The sequence below is a fragment of the Salmo salar genome, chromosome ssa26 (assembly GCF_905237065.1).
Source record: "Salmo salar chromosome ssa26, Ssal_v3.1, whole genome shotgun sequence".
NCBI lineage: Eukaryota > Metazoa > Chordata > Actinopteri > Salmoniformes > Salmonidae > Salmo > Salmo salar.
Genome location: NC_059467.1, coordinates 2,413,756 through 2,428,950, shown reverse-complemented (window position 1 = coordinate 2,428,950; position 15,195 = coordinate 2,413,756). Strand labels below are relative to the sequence as shown.

General features: G+C 42.6%; 1 protein-coding gene across 2 annotated transcripts in view; it reads right to left on the bottom strand.

Annotated features, from left to right (window-relative positions):
- Nucleotides 1-15,195, bottom strand: part of si:dkey-220o5.5 (actin filament-associated protein 1-like 2) — a 99,287-nt gene that overhangs the window by 893 nt on the left and 83,199 nt on the right. For both annotated transcript variants that reach the window (XM_045708449.1, XM_014174854.2), the window contains 6 exons: nucleotides 8,164-8,375; nucleotides 6,711-6,820; nucleotides 6,328-6,448; nucleotides 5,784-5,862; nucleotides 1,092-1,258; nucleotides 65-175 (listed from right to left, as the gene is read on the bottom strand). In XM_045708449.1, coding sequence (XP_045564405.1) covers nucleotides 65-175; nucleotides 1,092-1,258; nucleotides 5,784-5,862; nucleotides 6,328-6,448; nucleotides 6,711-6,820; nucleotides 8,164-8,375 — 800 coding nt within the window. The remainder of the gene's footprint in view (nucleotides 1-64; nucleotides 176-1,091; nucleotides 1,259-5,783; nucleotides 5,863-6,327; nucleotides 6,449-6,710; nucleotides 6,821-8,163; nucleotides 8,376-15,195) is intronic.

Sequence of the window (15,195 nt, the reverse complement as noted above, 5' to 3'; positions counted from 1 at the left end):
TCTCAATGGGGCAGAGTGATGATTCCTTTTCTCTGATTTTCAGACCATTTAGGCCAAAACTTACCTTCTTTCTCTGAAACACCTTGCCATGCTCAATAAATAGGGCAGAGGGGGCTCTTTTCAGTGAGTTTTTAGCAGAGGCAGTCCTTCGCAGTAGTGGAGTGAAAAACCCACCCTGTGGAGACAAAGCCAATAAAATGAGCACAGACCTTAGAAAAGACCCATGGTGGCAGGAGCATGGGGGCCACAGTAGCCAACTCCACCACAATATCAAAGTGACCCAGCCAAGAGGATATAAAACACATACTCCAATACAATGACATGCTGGTAAGAAGAGTAGTAGCAGGTGATTCATTTTTCTTCTTCCTAGAGCTTACCAAGTTCTGATATGCAGATTGGTATTGTTGAGTCGGATTTGTTTACAATGTGTCAAACAACTTTGGTCAGCCAAAGAACCCTTTCAAGCTCTGTAGGAAAATGATTTATTTGAGGCTAATGATTGCAAAGGCCTCATCTTTGAACTGGCCCTCTGGTCATTGTATCTAAAGAGGGGGATAGCCTATTGATGTGCACTGTAGGCTAATTGCTTCTAAACACACAGGCATCTGTACAAATGAGGGGGAAAGGCATTTTACACAGACATTATGTTAGACAAGAATGGAATAAAGGGAGAAAATGTGTCCAACCTACAACTGGAGAAAAGATTAAACATTTCCTTGAAGTTTTCCCCCTGATTTATTAATGAGTCACCTTAATAATTAGACAAATTCTGTTTGGATACCATGTCACATTATGAAGCCTTTTGTATTTTCACTTTAACACACTAGTGTTGTGTTGAGCATTCTGAACAGTAAGTGGCAGCATTGTGCCACAAACCTTCTCAGAGAAGGAGTGCTGATCTCAGATATTTTTCTTCTTCATTTTAGATCATAATGAATAAGATTACATGGACATGTGGAAATGTGGGACCAGATCCTAGATCAGCACTTCTACTCTGAGACACTTTATGAATATGGGCCCTGGATATTTTCAGGGATAAGACCTCTGGATGGCATAACAGGGTTGTGGGTGGCAGCGTAGAGTTGTGTTACCTGTGCCCGTTCTGTACAGAATGCCAGAGACTGTCTGAAGGAGGTACATTTGGCGGTCTTCCCTGCAGTGATGAGGTTCATCTCTGACCCAGCTCTCAGCTGTACCCTTCTCTTCCCGGTCAAGTCCAGTTTCTGAACCCCCCGCTCCACCTCACACGATTTCCTACCTGTTACAGAGCAGTCACTGTCACAAATCTGCAGTAAATACCTACGTTAAAGACAATTTTTTTTTTTTTTACTAACAATGAATGAAGTTAGTTATAGCACCAAATTTTAAGATGGAACTCAACTTTGTCCCAAAGACTCGAATTATGGCAGTTTTGTTGAGAGGAAAACATGATATGTGTTTTTAAGAGGCCCTTGCCTTGACCTTCTGCCATGAGGCTAGATCCTGCTTCCATGACCAAACCACCAGAAACGATGGCTTAGCATCAGCACTCTCCAAAATCCGAGCACATGGGAGCATTTCCCTCCACAACTCCAAGAAGGAATCCAAGCTCACTTCTTAACAGTGAGTAAGAGCTGGAGTAACTGTGGCTGTACATTCCCTCCTGGCCTGCACACTCTTTTCAGCAGTGTTCACATGTCCCAGCAGCCTTGTCTTCAGCAGCCTTGTCCTAGATCTGTTTGTGCTACCATGTCAACTCCTTGTGATGTTTGGCCTGAAAGCACAAACAGATCTGGTAACAGGCTATATCTTCAGGCCTCAGCACTTCAATAACCCATAGCCTGGGGGTGTTATATGAAGTAGTCCCAGACTTTTCTACTTTAACTAAACTGCTCAAACTTAACAAAAACGGGGGGGGAGTAGACCAGAGTAACCGTGTTCCCACCACTATAATTATAAAGCGTTATGCATTTGTGTCTGTGTAGTGTTTTACATTGATGCAACAGCACGCAACTGCAACATAAAACTATGGGATGATGGAAAATTCTGTTCAGAGAATCTGTTATAACATATCATTATGTAGACACGTTTATAATGCAAGCCAGATGTAGTGGAATTGTTTCACTTAAAAGTCAAAAACTTTAATGCAGGAGAATGATAATAATATCCAAAGTTACATATTCTTCCCTAATCATATTTTTTGCACAGATTTGGGGAATAAACTCCTACAAACATCTTTAATTCTCTATTTGGCTCCCGGTCTGAATAACAGATGGAGTGGCAAAGAGATTGGACAGAAATTGGTCTTAAAGTACATATTGATGTGAAATCTAGGCAAACCCTCATGTCTCTTTGCATTTGAAATGTGGAATACTATATGTGTTCGGTACCAGCTAGTAGCCGGCTACCACCAAGTACTCTACCTTGCACGTTAGAGACTGCTGCCTTATGTACATAGAGTCATTAAACACTGGTTCACTTGAATAATTTTTGCATACTGTTTTACCCACTTTATTTGTAAAAACTGTATTCCAGTCAAACCTCATCCTATATAACTACTGCTATACACATTTTCTATTCAGATAGCATTCACTCTAGTCCGGAAGCTAATTTCCTGCAATTCTATCCATTTTGACATGGGGTTTTGTACTGTGTATTGAAATCAAATCCAATTTTATTGGTTACATACACATGGTTAGCAGATGTTAATGCCAGTGTAGCAAAATGCTTGTGCTTCTAGTTCCGACTATGCATTAATATCTAACAAGTAATCTAACAATTTCACAACAACTACCTTATACACACAAGTGTAAAGGAATGAATAAGAATATGTACATATATATATATATATGGATGAGCGATGGCTGAACGGCATAGGCAAGATGCAGTAGATGGTATAGAGTACAGTATATACATATGAGATGAGTAATGTAGGGTATGTAAACATTATATAAAATGGCATTGTTTAAATTGACTAGTGATACATTTATTACATCCAATTTTTTATTATTAAGTGGCTAGAGATTTGAGTCAGTATGTTGGCAGCAGCCACTCAATGTTAGTGACGGCTGTTTAACAGTCTGATGGCCTTTTTCAGTCTCTCGTTCCCAGCTTTGATGCACCTGTACTGACCTCGCCTTCTGGATGATAGCGGGCTGAACAGGCAGTGGCTCGGGTGGTTGTTGTCCTTGATGATATTTTTGGCCTTCCTGAGACATCGAGTGGTGTAGGTGTCCTGGAGGGCAGGTAGTTTGCCCCCGGTGGTGCGTTGTGCAGACCTCTCTACCCTCTGGAGGGCCTTACAGTTGTGGGCGGAGCAGTTGCCGTACCAGGCGGTGATACAGCCCGACAGGATGCTCTTGATTGTGCATCTGTAAAAGTTTGAGAGTGTTTTTGGTGACAAGCCAAATTTCTTCAGCCTCCTGAGGTTGAAGAGGCGCTGTTGCGCCTTCTTCACCACGCTGTCTGTGTGGGTGGACCATTTCAGTTTGCCTGTGATGTGTACACCGAGGAACTTAAAACTTTCCACCTTCTCCACTACTGTCCCATCGATGTAGATAGGGGGGTGCTCCCTCTGCTGTTTCCTGAAGTCCACGATCATCTCCTTTGTTTTGTTGACGTTGAGTGTGAGGTTATTTTCCTGACACCACACTCCGAGGGCCCTCACCTCCTGCCTGTAGGCCGTCTCGTCGTTGTTGGTAATCAAGCCTACCACTGTAGTGTCATCTGCAAACTTGATGATTGAGTTGGAGGCGTGCATGGCCACGCAGTCATGGGTGAACAGGGAGTACAGGAGAGGGCTGAGAACGCACCCTTGTGGCGCCCCAGTATTGAGGATCAGCGGGGTGGAAATGTTGTTTCATACCCTCACCACCTGGGGGCGTCCCGTCAGAAAGTCCAGCACCCAGTTGCACAGGGCGGGGTCGAGACCCAGGGTCTCGAGCTTAATGACGAGTTTGGAGGGTACTATGTTGTTAAATGCTGAGCTGTAGTCGATGAACAGCATTCTTACATAGGTATTCCTCTTGTCCAGATGGGTTAGGGCAGTGTGCAGTGTGATAGCGATTGCGTCATCTGTGGACCTATTGGGACGGTAAGCAAATTGGAGTGGGTCTAGGATGTCAGGTAGGGTGGAAGTGATATGATCCTTGACTAGTCTCTCAAAGTACTTCATGATGACGGAAGTGAGTGCTACGGGGCGGTAGTCATTTAGCTCAGTTACCTTAGCTTTCTTGGGAACAGGAACAATGGTGGCCCTTTTGAAGCATGTGGGAACAGCAGACTGGGGTAGGGATTGATTGAATATGTCCGTAACACACCAGCCAGCTGGTCTGCGCATGCTCTGAGGACGCAGCTAGGGATGCCGTCTGGGCTGGCAGCCTTGCGAAGGTTAACACATTTAAATGTTTTAGTCAAATACTGTATTCTCGACATTGCCCATTCTAATATTTCTGCATTGCATTTTAGTTACTGTTTATACACACCAAATATTATTTATTACTGGACACAGCTCAATCTAATATATCTACTGCTGTACATATCATTCTTAGCATATCTTGTCTAAATTAATCCGGTGTATATACGTATAGATTGCATTTGGATTTCTGTTACAGTGCTATTTGGTTTGTTAATTGGATTCGTTCTGACATTTCTTGATTTCTTGTTGTGTTTTTTAATTTGTATTTTATTATTTGTGTACTTTTACTACATTGTTAAGAGCTAAGAATTTCACTGCAACCGCTATAACATCTGCTGAACTGTGTGCGTGACCAATAAATGTTTATTTGATTTGACTATAGTCTAGTGCAGGGATGGGCAACTGGCGGCCCGCCCCCCTTTTGAAGGCCCTCAGTCGAGGTCTCAACTTACTGTTGCAAGTTAGAATAGTAGAATACACAAGGTGCAATTTCAAAATTTGGTTGTGTATCATCAGTTTTTCTCTTGTTATGTCAGTCACTGATAGTCAATTAGCCCATGTCAGCAAACATTTTTTAGATTGCTAAATTAGTTTAGTGGCCAGCTACCCTTCATGATGAGTTCAGTTTTTTTGTGGCCCCCAGCCCCATCAAAGTTGCCTATCCCTGGTCTAGTGCCTGATCAATTGCAGGATATGTCCAAATGGCCAAATGCAACATCGAGAGCATCCTGACCTGTTGCATCACTGCCTGGTACGGCAATTGCTCGGCCTCTGACCGCGGGGCACTGTGCATCACCCAGTGAATCACTCCTGAACAGGTAATCAAATGGCTACCCGGACTATTTGCATTGTGTCCCCACCAACCCCCTCTCCCCCCAACCCCTCTTTTTACGTTGCTGCTACTCTCTGTTTATCATATATGCATAGTCACTTTAACTATACATTCATGTACATACTACCTCAATTGGGACGACCAACCAGTGCTCCAGCACATTGGCTAACCGGGCTATGCATTGTGTCCCACCCAACACCCGCCAACCTCTCTTTTACGCTACTGCTGCTCTCTGTTCATCATATATGCATAGTCACTTTAACCATACCTACATGTACATACTACCTCAATCAGCCTGACTAACCGGTGTCTGTATGTAGCCTCGCTACTGTATGTAGCCTGTCTTTTTACTGTTGTTTTATTTCTTTACTTACCTTTGTTCACCTAATACCTCTTTTGCACTATTGGTGAGAGCCTGTAAGTAAGCATTTCACTGTAAGGTCTACACCTGCTGTATTCGGCGCACGTGACAAATAAACTTTGATTTGATTTGGTATGTCTGTGGTGTCTCCTACAGAGGAACATCTGAAGGGGTGAACATTGAATCTGACTTACTGTGGTTGTTAAAGATATCAGTGTTGCTGTAGTTCGATGACACTGAGTCTCCCCTGGCGACGTTATTGGAATTCTGGAACTGATGAGAGCAAAACAAAGGAAATCCGTTGAAATATCAACAGCTAACATTAGGTCCATCAAAATCACATTGGCTTCTTTTGACTGTTGTCAACTGTACAGTTTACGACAAACAGAAATGTACGCCTATGACCATCACCTGACTGTGTCCTTATTCAAGTCTGAAGGTACAAATTCTCTCTTGACCCTGGACACACAATGTTTTAGGCTAGAATTCAAACCAACAAAGAATAACAAACTGTGCACTACAATTGACTTCTAAAGGCAATTTCCCAGACATTTGTGGAGATCGCATTCATAAAATCAAGATTCAAGCATAAAGCACCTTTAAAAGTTCATTAACCTGCATTGGTTTGAATCCCAATCTCACACAAGAGAACAGGAGCAAAAGAGTTAAGTCAGAACATCATTTAAAAAAAAATCCATATACAACATATCACCCCCCCACCCCGAGAATGGGCCGTACCATGTGCTCCAGTATGGCCGTGTTGGAGTAGATGGGTTGTGAGCGGCCGCTTCCACTGTGCTGGTGAAAGGGGTCATCTATGTACATGTTTGAGGTTGGGAACCTTTGCTCCTTCAAACCACTGATGGTAGGGGAAAAAAAACTTTAACCAAGTAGCCCTATATAGGCATTAAAAAACATAGTTCTGGGTCCGTATGTATCAAGTGTCTCAGAATAGGAGTGCTGATTTAGGATCAGTTTAGCCTTTTAGATCACAATTAATAAGATTAAATGGACAGGGGAGAGCTGATCCTAGATCAGCGCTCCTACTCTGAGGAGCTTGATACATACTGTTTTGTAGATCCAAACCAAGGGATCTAGTGATCATCATAAACATTTATTACCTGAGGGCTCCAGCGGGCTTTGAGTCATATAGAGAGTCAGCCTGATTCTGGCTTACACTCCCGTCCTGTAGGAGCTGCAACCACTGCTCTTTCTCATCTGCACAGCTGGCCTGGACAGAGACATGGACGAACACAGAAAGAGAGGGATAGAGAAAGAAGACGGAGAAGGGGAGTTTCAACAACACACAATGCTCTGTTCCAGGAATGAATTGGTCAATTTTGATCCTGCACAGCTCCCTTTTGGAGTTTTGACTTGTTTCATGTTGAATATGAACCTGTGGGAAATAACTGGATCGCTTTTGGTAGTGATCGCATAATAACAAGCTTTTCTTTTGAGTTTTTGAAGAGTGTGAAATGTCTTTCCACCATGATCTAAATTAACCACACTAGGGTAAATGAATTGGCATGTAGCCTAGCGGTTAAGAGTGTTGGGCCAATAACTGAAAGGTTGCTGGTTCGAATCCCCGAGCTGACTAGGTGAAACATCTGTTGATTTGCCCTTGAGCAAGGCACAACCCTAATTTCACCTGTCACAACATACCCAAACCTGCCATGCAAATTGATTTTGTCCCCCCACGCTAAGCGTGATCACGACACAACCAATTATATTAATTTGAGGACAGGTCAAAAATAATAAAAAAATGTATGGCAATTTTTCTAGCTAGCATGCAGTTGCTAGCTAATTTGTCCTATTTAGCTAGCTTGCTGTTGCTAGCTAATTTGTCCTGGGATATAAACGTTGAGTTGTTGTTTTACCTGAAATGCACAAGGTCCTCTACTCTGACAATTAATCCACACATAAAATGGTCAACCAAATCGTTTCTAGTCATCTCTCCTCCTTCCAGGCTTTTTCTTCTTTGGACTTTATATGGCGATTGGCATCTAACTTTCATAGTTACCACGACGACCGACCAAACTCAGTTCATCTTTCAATCACCCATGTGGGTATAACCAATGAGAAGCTGGCACGTGAGTATCTGCTCCTATAAACCAATGAGGAGATGGAAGAGGCAGGACTTGCACCACGTTCAGCGTCACAAATAGAAATGACTTATATTTTAGCGCTTGGCAATGCAGACACTCGTTGGCGCGTGCGAGCAGTGTGGGTGCAATAATTGAATAACATGTATGTTTAAATTTATTTTGCATGCGTGCGACGCCAGCGGTGTGGTCAGCATGTAAGTCGCTCTGGCTAAGAGCATCTGCTAAATTACTATAAAATAAATATAATAAAGTCATAGTGATCCATGAACTATTCCTGACCCCTTATTTCTGCATAGAGTCTAGTCTGTCTATATCCTTACCAGGGAGAAAGGGTGACGTTACCCATAGTCACTGATTTTTGGTCAGTTTTGCATTTCCCCAACTAATAGTTAAGGTTAAGATAGGGGGAGGGGAAGCTGATCCTTGATCTGTCTGTACCTAGGGGGAACTTCACCCCCGGAGCCCTTACCTCCAGTACTGCCACCTGGTCTCCGTGTTGGACCACAGTGATGCGGTAGGCCTGAGGTGTGTCGGGGCCCGGTCGAACCTGGGAGCCTTTCAGCTGTACCGTGTACTGAGGGCACTCTTCACAGCCCTCGTCTCGGAACATTTTCAGCACCCCGTCCTGTACTTGGCACAACAGGCTCTGCCACTGGCAGTTCATCAGCACATTCAGGAACCCTGCAGCCCAAACAGGGATGGGGTCAAAGGTCACGAGAGTCTTGAGATCATGCCAGACCAGGCTATCATCTAACTATTATGGACAAGACTGTCTGGCACTAATGCCTATGGTCAGGACTGTCTGGCACTAATGCCTATGTTCAGGACTGTCTGGCACTAACACCTATGGTCAGGACTGTCTGGCACTAAGGCCTATGGTCAGGAGTTAGCAAGACAGCACAAACAGATCCAGCGCAGGCTACCAGACAGAGCAGGCTACCAGACAGAGGGCGGAAAAAGAACACATTGACAACAGAAATAAACTGTTTGGTGGGCAATTTCAACCTGGTCTGAAGTCAAACGCTTACACAAAGATGACAATATCATACGGTTTGTACACTTCTTTGGCCATTATGCGTTCTCTAGTCATGAAGTTCAAACCCAAATCAATGGACATTGAAAATAAGTCACCATGAAAAGGTAGCTTTGCATGTATGTGGTGTGACTTCCATCACCTTCTCTATCCCCAGTTATTTAATTATACAATCAAGGCTACAAACAAGCTGGGCAGGGCCTATGGCTGTTTCTGAAATGGCTCCACATTCCTTATAGAGTCCACTACTTGTCACGCTGGAATAAAGGATTTGGAGACAGGCGCAGGAATACATAATAGGGGTTTTTAATACACCCAAAACAAACATGTATACAAAACACTGGGATGTACCCAAACAAAAGAGCGAGGGTAAACCTCATAGAATGACACGGGTCCCGTAATACACAAATGATGCAGCACAAACCTGAAACAACTCACAATACCAACAGAAATGGGAACAATAATTGACAATACAAAGGTGAAGAAAAGGCACACTTATACAATTACTAATCAGGGAGAATGTGTACCAGGTGTGCGTAATCAAACAGTTCAGTGACACCTAGAGGGCAGTGACATAGACCTCCGGAACTAGTGCACAGAATGAGCAGCAGTACCGGGGGGATCCGTGACACTACTGTTGACCAGGGCCCATAGGGCTCTGTTCAAATGTAGTGCACTATGTAGGGAATAGGGTGTCACTTCAGACATAGCCTATTGTAATGTGTGCGCTGAGAGTGAGTGTTTTAAGGGAGTGAGTGTTTTAATAAATAAACATAACGTAATACAAAACAAGATACCACGAACAACACACAGACATGACACTGGAACAGAAACAATAATGCCTGGGGAAGAAACCAAAGGGAGTGAGATATATCGGGCAGGTAATCAAAGAAGTGATGGAGTCCAGGTGTGTGATGACGCGCAGGTGCGTGTAACGATAGTGACAGGTGTGCGCCATAACGAGCAGCCTGGTGACCTAGAAGCCGGAGAGGGAGCACACGTGACACCTATATCTAAAACCACCAAATTTGTACCCCCAAAAAACTGCAAAAAAATATATAATAATATAATTAAATATAATTAGCATCTCTTTTCTCCCCTTATGTTGGCCTGGCACAGATCATGGAGTTTGCTAACCTGTTGAGGACACCTTCAGACTCTAATGGTGCAAAAGTTGACAATCCAATTCCCCAGGAACCCCCTGTTCACAATGAGCCAGTATTACACCAACAACGTGCCTGTTATGACTTAAAGCTAGACCAAACAAGGTTAACAATACCACACTATCTTCACAGCAGTGACGTGCGGTAAGGTCTGAGGCCGGGTAGGCACTTTCGGTGTTTATCGGTATGACACGATCACAACGATAAGCTATAAAAATAGAGTCGCACGCTCAATATATAAACTCCCAGTAATTTATTGGGTAAATCACCAACGTTTCGGGAAATCACTGTGCACAGTGATGCAAAAACGCTGCACAATGATGCCGAAACATTGGTGATTTACCCAATAAATTACTGGGAGTTTATATATAGAGAATGCAACTCTTTATTTTTATAGCTTATAGTTTATTCGCCGTTAGTCAGCACCTCTACATCAAATTATTTTCTCTGGGTGTGCGCCAGCTCATGTTTTTTACATGATCATAAAGACAAGAAACAATCACAACCAACCATCAAACAGGAGCAAGCAGGCAGCGCAACCATTAGACACACATTCGCAGGCCCTAATAGCTTGTGCCCCACGCAACTGCCATGCACGAACAGGCGACTTTCAACACCACAGACAGCGACTCAAATGCCAGCGAGTAGGCCTACTTTTAAACAGTGCTACATACACAAAATTCCTGGTAGTCAGCGCTACCATAGGCGGCTGAGCAAACGGATCCGCTGCATCACCACTTTCAAAATAAGGGTGCAAACGTATGTTTTTGCACCCCCACTTTTTTTTTACCAAAAAAGTATCATGATCCATTGGGTAATTTTACATTTTGAATGAATAGTAATGTTTTGAGCTTGTCTGTATTAAATAGATATGTCCATTTTATAAACTCAAAAAAAGAAACGTCCCTTTTTCAGGACCCTGTCTTTCAAAGGTAATTCGTAAAAATCCAAATAACTTCACAGATCTTCATTGTTTCCCATGCTTGTTCAATGAACCATAAACAATTAATGACACTAACAGCTTACAGACGGTAGGCAATTAAGGTCACAGTTATGAAAACTTAGGACACTAAAGAGGCCTTTCTACTGACTCTGAAAAACACCAAAAGAAAGATGCCTGCTCATCTGCGTGAACGTGCCTTAGGCATGCTGCAAGGAGGCATGAGGACTGCAGATGTGGCCAGGGCAATAAATTGCAATGTTCGTACTGTGAGACGCCTAAGACAGCACTACAGGGAGACATCGGTACATCCGAACATCACACCTGCGGGACAGGTACAGGATGGCAACAACAACTGCCCGAGTTACACCAGGAACGCACAATCCCTCCATCAGTGCTCAGACTGTCCGCAATAGGCTGAGAGAGGCTGGACTGAGGGCTTGTAGGCCTGTTGTAAGGCAGGTCCTCACCAGACATCACGGCAACAACAATGTCACCTATGGGCACAAACCCACCATCGCTGGACCAGACAGGACTGGAAAAAAGTGCTCTTCACTGACGAGTCGCGGTTTTGTCTCACCAGAGGTGATGGTCGGATTTGAGTTTATCGTCAAAGGAATGTGCATCACACCGAGGCCTGTACTCTGGAACGGGATCAATTTGGAAGTGGAGGGTCCATCATGGTCTGGGGCGGTGTGTCACAGCATCATTGGACTGAGCTTGTTGTCATTGCAGGCAATCTCAACACTGTGCGTTACAGGGAAGACATCCTCCTCCCTCATGTAGTTCATCCTGACATGACCTTCCAGCATGACAATGCCACCAGCCATACTGCTCGTTCTGTGCATGATTTCCTGCAAGACAGGAATGTCAGTGTTCCGCCATGGCCAGCAAAGAGCCCGGATCTCAATCCCATTGAGCACGTCTGGGACCTGTTGGAACGGAGGTTGAGGGCTAGGGCCATTCCCCCCAGAAATGTCTGGGAACTTGCAGGTGCGTTGGTGAAAGAGTGGGGTAACATCTCACATCAAGAACTGGCAAATCTGGTGCAGTCCATGAGGAGGAGATGCACTGAGGGGGATGTCACATATAATTTGAGCTGCGTGCACTACGAGAACATGTTTTAATTTCACTTTACCTTTCAAAACCATGGCTTAATACTACATGATTCAATCTGTGAATTTGTCTTCTCCCCAAGCTGTTTTAATTCCATTTTGCATTTTTGCCATATATTTTCCCAACATCAATCGGATAAATCACTTACAAAAAGTAACAGTCCTGGCTGAGCCCCATATGCAAGCACAGCCATGGCCACTTTTTTATTTTATTTAACTAGGCAAGTCAGTTAAGAACAAATTGTTATTTATAATGACAGCCTAGGAATAGGGAGTTAACTGTTCAGGGGCAGAACAGAGTTGTACCTTGTCAGCTCTGGGATTTGATCTCACAACCTTTCGGTTGCTCTAACCACGAGGCTACCTGCTGCCCCACTTCTGTCACACCCTGATCTGTTTCACCTGTCTTTGGGATTGTCTCTTCCCCCCTCCAGGTGTCACACATCTTCCCCATTATCACGTGTATTTATACCTGTGTTTTCTGTTTGTCTGTTGCCAGTTCATTTTGTTTGTCAAATCTACCAGCATTTGTTTCCCTGCTCCTGCCTGTTTTTCTGCTCCTGTTTTCAGCCAGAAAAAATTAAATAAATTTGATTTGAATTTTGATTTAGTACTTCATAGTTTTGACCGTTCTGCCTGCCCTGACCCTGAGACTGCCTGCCGTTCTGGACACTTTATACCTTCTCTGGATTATTGACTCCTGCCAGCCTTGAGCTGTTGTTTGCCTGCTCCTATTAGGAATAAACTTTTGTGTCTTCAACTCTGTCTGCATCTGGGTCATACCTCAAACGTGATAACTTCGTAGTTACAATGTAGCTAAGCTGTGTCTGTATGCCTATACTCAAAATTAAAAAGCACAGGATATTTGTACCTTGATAAAACAGCTCTGCTTGGTAATTAATATTGTCCAAATAAGCTATTTCTACGCTTGTTGCATCACATATGTATGCTGCTGAGACAAGTTGTAAAAATGTTCAAACATGTCAGAGGTAGGGATGGGCATGAATCTCAACAGATGTCAAAACTCGATCTTTAACCAGAGATCATAAACATTTCTGGTGAATTGTGCTTAGAACAAAAATTGACATTTTGTCTTGAAGACAACGTACATTTGCTTTGACTCTAGTGTTCCATATGCCTGTATTTGCCAGACATAAGAATGAAACCAAGCCAAGCATCACGCAGTTCTTTTTCCTAAATTCCCTTTCACCTCTGTCTCACTCAATTGGGTTCTGACTGCTCCCTCAACAAAAGCGTCCTGAGTGTGCACACAAGCTCCCATTAGGCCTACAGAAATACATGTCTAACTGATGGGATACACAAGCTACCCGTGTGGCTCAGTTGGTAGAGCATGGTGTTTGCAACGCCAGGGTTGTGGGTTCGATTCCCACAGGGGACCAGTACGGAGAAAACATTTATGAAATGTATGCATTCACTACTGTAAGTTGCTCTGGATAAGAGTGTCTGCTAAATGACTAAAATGTAACATTCCTTGCCAGATGATGACAGTTTTATCACATTCAAAATGTGTTCCAACAACAAGCTGCAGTTTTGGAATAATTGTGTGTCGTCTATTTTCCGCTTAGGCTACTTTGCTACTCAGAATCATTAAGCCTAGGCCTACTCACCAAACAGATGTGGTGGCTGTAATATATCCCCATGCAGTGTTCAATGTGGAATTGCCCATTTAGAAAAGAACAGGAAGAATAAACTGTACCGAACATGTGTATATTAAAAAGAAGACAGATTTTTGATTGTCACCCTGACATTTTTTTTATTCAACTCGTCAAATTGAGTCCCGTTTCAAATTATCACTCTGAGAATAACTGTTCCAGGCATGAGATGCGCATCACTTCGCACTGCCAACTTTTACAATTTGGAAAAATATTCTGTTCTATTTTATTTTGTTGCATTACATCATTTTTTTTACTATAAAATAGTTGTGTCTTGACTGTGATAAGGGCTCGGGAAATAAGAGTCTTGTCTGCTAAAGCAAGTGCCACTACTGAGGTTTCTGCCTTTTTGAAGATTGTGTTCCACGATATAATATAACCAGTTTATATTACGGTTTCAATAAATCAATCTTAAATGGCACTTGTTTTTCTATTGACCGAATATACACTGCACAAAAATATAAACTCAACATGTAAAGTGTTGGTCCCATGTTTCATGAGCTGAAATAAAAGATCCCAGAAATTTTCCATATGCACAAAAATATTATTTCTCTAAAATGTTGTGCACAAATGTGTTTACACCCCTATTAGTGAACATTTCTCCTTTGCCAAAATAATCCATCCACCTGACAGGTGTGGCATATCAAGAAGCTGAAAATGGGGACAGTTCCCATTTTTGGTGGCCTGTCCCCGGCTGGAGCTGTCCCCGGAAATGTCCCCGTTTTTAACTGTGTTAAAAACAGACCGCAAAGTGAAATAATATTTTACGTGGCAAGAAAGACCGGGCAGCAGAGCCTACCAGTTGACGTCTCAATCGTGCTGTGCTTGTTTTGCTCGCTATAGCAGCTTCATTCACTCTTCTTCTTCTACTAACTACTTGCTCGTGCTAGTTTTAGAGAAAGCTGCTGTGGAAAACTCAGCCAGAAGCTAGCAAGTGTCAAGTGAAACCACAACATCACCACAAATGTATTTTCAAGCCAGGTAAGTTACAATCGTTTGAGATACTAGCTACAGTCGTGATGTTATAATGTCACAATTTATTATATAGATAAATGATCTGTTCCATAAGGTTTTAAATAGGCTATGCTAGCTAACGTTAGCTATGTAAACTAGGTTAGCTAGCTAGGTTAGCTTGCTACTGTTATGGTAGCTAGGTTATAAAACGTTCACATGTAAACATGAAGTGGACGGGCTATTTTGAAAATATGATTATATTAAATGAATGCACAATTAATTATGAGAATATTTATTTGTAGATTACAATTGTAATAGTGTGAATATGTATTTTTAGATTTTCATGGATAACATCGGCATAATGTTTTCTGTTAGTGAGTGGAAAGGAAGGAGAGGATGAAGACTGGATAGGAAGAACTGTGAAGGAGATATTTTAATTTGAATTTATATTAATTTGAATTTATCCTTTATTTAACTAGGCAAGTCAGATAGAGGAGGAAATGTAAAGATATGATTACAGAGCCTGCCAATTTATTATTCCAAACAATGTTTTTGAGAGAAAATACAAAAATGAGGCAACCAATGGGAATCTGTTAACCAAAGTATTTTGTCTAATAGTGTAC